The following is a 6,000-nucleotide window of genomic DNA, read 5'->3' on the forward strand; positions in this document are numbered from 1 at the left end:
TGTTAGGAGAAAGTAAGTAATTAAAACACAAAACCTGAATGACTTTGTGCTTACATGTATGTTTTAATAGTCTGAAATACCGAACAGTAGGGTGAGTCCTGTCCATGTCTTAGAAAAAACAATCTAAGGTGTCATGTAATGCTGTTTTCTGCCATGATGAGTTGGTTACAGGTTCTGAAATAACTCATTCTAAAGATACCATTCCTACCACCAAATATTTTAGTTTTTCTTCAATAGTAAGATTACCTAGGTACTCTCATGCTAATATTTGACGTTTCAACATAATATATGAAATCTCTGATAAAATGTTTCCTTCTGCTTTATGTGAGAAGTTCTTTGTATCCTGGAGGGGCTCAGTAGTGAATGGTTGTATCTGCACATCCTTAAACCTTCTTGACCATAATCTAGGGAATAGATTTTAATGTTTGTGGAGTCTATTGAGTGAGGATAATAAAATAGACATAAAGGTTAAGAAAAGTGAAGCTTTTGTCTGCAAGATTACTGATAATCTGATGAGATACAGGAGAAAACCAGAACATGGTTAGCCCTGGAGAGGTTTTAAAGGGAGGGGACAGTGGTTGGCTGCAAGCCAGGAGATGTTTTAATGGTGATTACACAGCACAACTTTGGCTTTCACCAAGTTTACCCAGAACAACCTCTGTCTCATAGCTGGAGTTGCTTTTAAGCACAGCTAATTTATGCAGTGGGGGAAAATGGGTTACAATCAGCTTTGAACTTCAGTGGAACTCCACCAACTTTGTATGTAGGGTACAGGCAGCAATAACTCCAATGGTCATCATTTTTCATAAGCCTTCCACAATTCCCCTGAAAGACTGAAGTTTCTCCCTTCACCTGACTGTCAGATTGTCTTGGATTATGCTGAAAAAGCACATGACAGGGGATGTTTGCAGACTCCTGTGGAGCAGCGCAGGAGCTAAGGATGCAGCAGTGCTGTTAGGGTTTTGCAGGGCTGCATTTGCTCCCATGCTGGATTCACTAATTGACTGTAGCATGCAAAGGGCACAACACCTTTGAGTGCTATGAAAGGAGAACTGGAAATTATGGGAAGTCTACTCAAGCATAAATTCCTCAGGTATGTCTTTGTTCCTGGTAACTGCAATGCAGGAAGTGATTCTTACACTGTGGGGGTGCTTCATCTTGGGAGAGGCCAGATAGAGTGAATTCTTCATTCCTGCTGTCACCAAAGGGTGTCTGTGCAGGGTGCAGGTGTGTGCACATCAGCCCTCCTGAAATTCATGATTCTGCTTGCTTTGCACAGAGTTTTCATGTGTTTTTTTAATAGTATCATGAGCTAAAATGCCAGATGCTGCATATATGACCCTTGATGTTGCATTCCAGAAGCTTGATTCTAGTTTTATGTTGTCAAGAAAAAAAAATCATTTGTCATTTCCATTTTACATTGATGCCTATAGTGTTTCAAAAAGCATTGGAAAACTTGGATTTGGCTTGGCCAGTTTCAATCTCGCTGCATCGGTTTCTGTGGGGTCTCATAAAAGGTTCATGGGAAACAGAATGACTCTTGTAGCTTAAACTGTTGGAAAATTAATAGCTGAATAGTGCAATTGCTTATTAACATGAGAGCAGTGTTCTGATTTTGGAGATCACTGAATAGTTTCAGAACAGTTTGGACCATTAAATGTAATTTCTGTTGATCCTTCTTTGAGGAAAAGGTCTTTAAACATTATTGTAACTCGTCTAGGTTCCAAACCATTTGATGCCTTCTCATGATCTAATTTATGATATATGTGGGAATTTATGGCTTTTTAAAGCTGGAAGGGAGCTATAGGGCTGCAGGGACATTGGAGGTTAACAGCAAAATCTCAGTATAGCTGTAGAACCTGTACTTGGAAGATAAAGTAGATGAAAAGACTCATTTACTGTGTGTCTTTGTGAGGCTTTTGAGACTGACTCTCAAGCTTCTGAGTAAGGCAGATAAGAGGTCTTGTGAGAGGGGTTTTAGATTTGGGGTCAGCCTCTGTACTGAAGTCTCAGAACTATGATTAGCTTTTGCTGTCAGCACTGGAAAGTTGTTGATGTGCAAAGTGAAAGTTGCAAACGAAATTCTTGAGCTGAGAAGGAGCCAAGTGGCAGATTGAGGGGGGGGATTCCAGCAAGGACTGGAAGTTTCTCCTACTGGCTGGTAGCAGCTCCCAGCTGGTTCTGCATAACACTGAGGTGTCTGCTGCTGTAGGGAGAACAAACCTGATGAAAAGATGGTAGTAGTAATGAGGTGCTAGGAAAAATCTGAAGGTTTGCAATCAGTTTGCCATAAATGGGCAAAATGTGTGTGTGGGGGGTGTCTTCCAGAAAGTATGTGGGAAGAGGGGACTGTGGAAGGAGTGTATTGAAAAGACAGAAAATGATCCATTTGGGAATTCTGAAACCAAACTTTTCAATATGATGCAAATTTTTGAGTGTTAAGAGTGATTTTTAGGTCCAAAGATGGTTTTATTGGCTGCATAGTGTCATAAGAAGAAATAAAGGTTCTATTAATCTATTTATTTTCATGGAGGAGAGCTCAGTTTGATACCAGCTCCTGGTTCAGCCCCGCCTGCAGCCACAGAAAACGTTGAAGGCATAAAGATAACCTGTGTTCACTTCTGTGATTCCACATGTAGTGAAAGATGAGGGAAGATGACTTGAGGGGGCCTTTCTTTGAGGGATGTGTGGAAAGACAGAGATTTACTGATTTAACTTCTCATATAATTGTCTCCAATTTGTATTTCTGTGCCCTGTTTCCTTTTCCCTAGCTTAGCCACTTCTGGGAAGATAAAAAAGATTCCACAGTTGTTGAAGTCTTACAGAAGACATTTATTTCTCCCTTCTACACATTAACTTAAATTGTGTAGTTAAATTGTTAAATTGCGTAGTTTAGGTAACAATATTATATCTAAATCTGATTTTCCTGCATGTTTCCTGGAACTACTAAATCAAGAGTAGTTTTTAGGCTGATGACATTGCGCATCTGGATAGTTTATTTTTTGGTGGTGGTGGTTTGCTTCTTCTGGAGATCCATTTCCAGCTTGGAATCCATGTAGAAATAGCCAAGAGAATAGTCAAGGCAGAAAAAACCTTCCTCAAAAAACGTGTCCTGTTCCAGAGTATCCTCAGTGATATAACTTGACGTGTTTCTGGCACGTCTGTATTTCTAGTCTGAGTACAAACCTGGCTTAGCAAAATGAAGCCAAGTATCTTCCTTAAGAGTACCCCCAGTGGGCTGCAGTGAATTGCCTGGGAATGTAATTCCAAGCTCAAAGGTCAGAGTATGTGGTTCAGGTCAGGAAACCAAACCTTCTGCTTTTCCGGCTCCTTCTTGATCAAGCTCTCCAGGCATTCCAAAGAGAATAATTTGATTCTGTAGGATTTATAAATGGGTCTGTTTTCATTAAAGAGTATATTTGACTCATGTCTTATGCTGTTGCTGTTCATTATGTCTGTCTAATCATGTTGTATCTAAATGCTGAGAGTAGGAGAGCTTCCTTAGAACAATATTCAGGCTGAACAGAGTCAATCATATCTTAATTCCCATGATAAAACTCCCTGGGAGTGGTGTGATGTCATATGTTTGCCTGCACTGTTGTGATACTTCTCTCTACTGCTCTATGAAAAATACAGTAAATCCAATTTTCATAACTGTTCTTTTTTTTGTTGACTTGTTTATGCCATTTGAATATTGCTGCTCCTTCCGTTGAACAAATATTCAGTGTATTTTTATTGCTTTAACTCTGCTTGTTTTTTATTAACTTTTCAGCATTTTTCCACATCTGGCATTTAAGTGTTGACTGCAAAAAAATGGGATGTACTTAGGGGTTCTAACCATAGGTAAATTATACCCTCATTCAAAAGCTTATTTAAATGTGTGCATGTCCTCTATTTGCACTTAGGTCTAAAGAAGAAACCAGAATCAGTAGAAAGTACCTCAGAAGATGAAGATGAAGTCGAAAAACAGAAGGTAGAGTGGTTTAAAATGTTAAGAATTACAGATATTGCGTTGCCTGAATTCTGCAAATATTTGGTATATGTTTGTGAGTGCATAGGATGGCAATGGCATAAAACTGTATAATTTTAATAAAATTGTATAATTTTAATAGTGAGAGCTTTTAAAACAGGAACTACCCCAAAAAAAGTTTGTTGGGGAGCGCTGAACCATTACCTTTCAACATCAGCATTGTATGAAACATTTGCGTGTTCAAACCTGTAGATTTTTAACCTTGAAGATTGAGTTGTTTGCTGTTGCATGTTTGCTTTTCATTCTTTCTCAGAACATAATAAATGTACTCAGTTAACTAAATAAATATACTAAATCCAGATACGTAAGTTTTTATTTTGCTATAGAAATCTCAATACGAAATTGTATCCATTAGCAACTTATAAATTATGGTATACTATTTTCAAATTAGAGTATTAGTATTATTATATATTAATCACACTAATTATAATAATATAAATGTATAATAAAAGCATTGTGTTATTCATATTATATTATTAGATGTAAAATTATTTTTGCATCCAATAAAAAGGAATATTTTAGGTTAATTTATATCTAATAAAGAGGAAATATACCTCAAAATGTTAAAAGAATGTTGTTATGGGTGAAATAATACTGCCCTAACAACCCTATTTCAGCTCTTAGATATTAATGTACACTCATGCAGGCTTTATTAACAAGATGCTGTATTTTTCATAGAAAACTTTAATTTCATTATGTACATGGACCTTCTTGTTTTGTGACAGGCTGAAATGGCCCTGCTGATGATGGATGATGAAGATGACACCAGAAAACACTTTAATTATAAAAAGATTGTAGAACAACAGAACTTGAGCAAGAAGAAAAAGAAACTTCTTATGAAAAGGAAAGAATTACTAGAAGATGACTTCCAGGTAATGGAGTACTCTTGATTCTGTGACTGGAGCAGTTCCAAGGATGACAAACAGTCTCGTGAGCTGTGACTTCTTAAACAGCTCATATTTTATTGGGTTTAAAAGCTTTGCTATCATGGGAAAAGATTGCCTAAAATAAATGCTCCCTTTCTGCCCTCAGGTAAATGTTGCTGACACAAGATTCCAAGCCATGTTTACTTCTCCTCTGTTTAATTTGGATCCTTCAGATCCAAACTTCAAGAAGACAAAGGCAGTAGAAAAGATCCTGGAAGAGAAAGCTCGCCGAAGAGAAGAAAAGGAGCAGGATCTTAAGGAGGCAAACAAGGGCCAGGAGAACAAGGTGGCAAAGAAAGGAGAGGTTGCTAAGAAAGCCATAGATCCTGCCTTGTCCATGCTTATAAAGTCTGTCAAAAATAAAACTGAAGAGTTTCAGGCAAGGAAAAAGCAGAAATTCAAATAATTGAACTTTGGTTTTACTTGGACTTTACTTTAGTCTCAGCTCTTCTAACTGGTGACACCTACTGAAGTTACGGCAGCCTGCTCTGATTCCTGTCCACCTAAACTTTCCCCAACAGTCACTTAATTATGGTGGTGAGTTTTAAAGTAATTAGAGTAATAATCACTCTCTTCCTCTGCCACAACAATTACTGTTTTGTACTACTATTGAAAAACTACATCTTGAAAACACAAAGGTTTTGGGGCAGTTAGTTTTGTATCATGTCATCTCTTAAAAATAATAGAAGTGCTGAAGATGGCTACAAAAAGTAGTCCTAATTATGGGTGTATTTATAAAAATTAAAAACACTTCTGCAGAGGCTTATTGCTGAGACTGAGTGATCTTAAAGTTTTTAATTCCACAGAGATCTGTAAAAAATACCTGTCTTGAGAAAGAAGGAATATGACTACAAGTTGAAGAAATTTTGTATGCAAGTTTTTTGTATATTTTTAAAAGATTATATATATGCTTTTTTAATTTCTCCCTTAAAGACTTCCTGGGTAATAGAACTAATTAATGGAAATACTGCCATTTAGAAGTGTGTCATTAACATGCCATGGAAATAAATGGTTTAAATTGGCCCAAAGGAATTTTGGGCATTA

At 37.1% G+C, this 6,000-nt stretch overlaps 1 protein-coding gene across 1 annotated transcript in view; it reads left to right on the top strand.

Moving 5' to 3' along the window:
* ESF1 (ESF1 nucleolar pre-rRNA processing protein homolog) overlaps positions 1-6,000 on the top strand; it is a 30,563-nt gene extending 24,563 nt beyond the window's left edge. Inside the window, exons 12-14 of the mRNA XM_027693278.1 lie at positions 3,906-3,973; positions 4,756-4,902; positions 5,063-6,000. Of these exons, the coding sequence (XP_027549079.1) occupies positions 3,906-3,973; positions 4,756-4,902; positions 5,063-5,362 (515 nt within the window). The 3' untranslated portion in view covers positions 5,363-6,000. The remainder of the gene's footprint in view (positions 1-3,905; positions 3,974-4,755; positions 4,903-5,062) is intronic.

Source organism: Neopelma chrysocephalum, unplaced genomic scaffold (assembly GCF_003984885.1).
Source record: "Neopelma chrysocephalum unplaced genomic scaffold, ASM398488v2 Primary Assembly neopelma1_91, whole genome shotgun sequence".
In the NCBI taxonomy this organism is placed as follows: domain Eukaryota; kingdom Metazoa; phylum Chordata; class Aves; order Passeriformes; family Pipridae; genus Neopelma; species Neopelma chrysocephalum.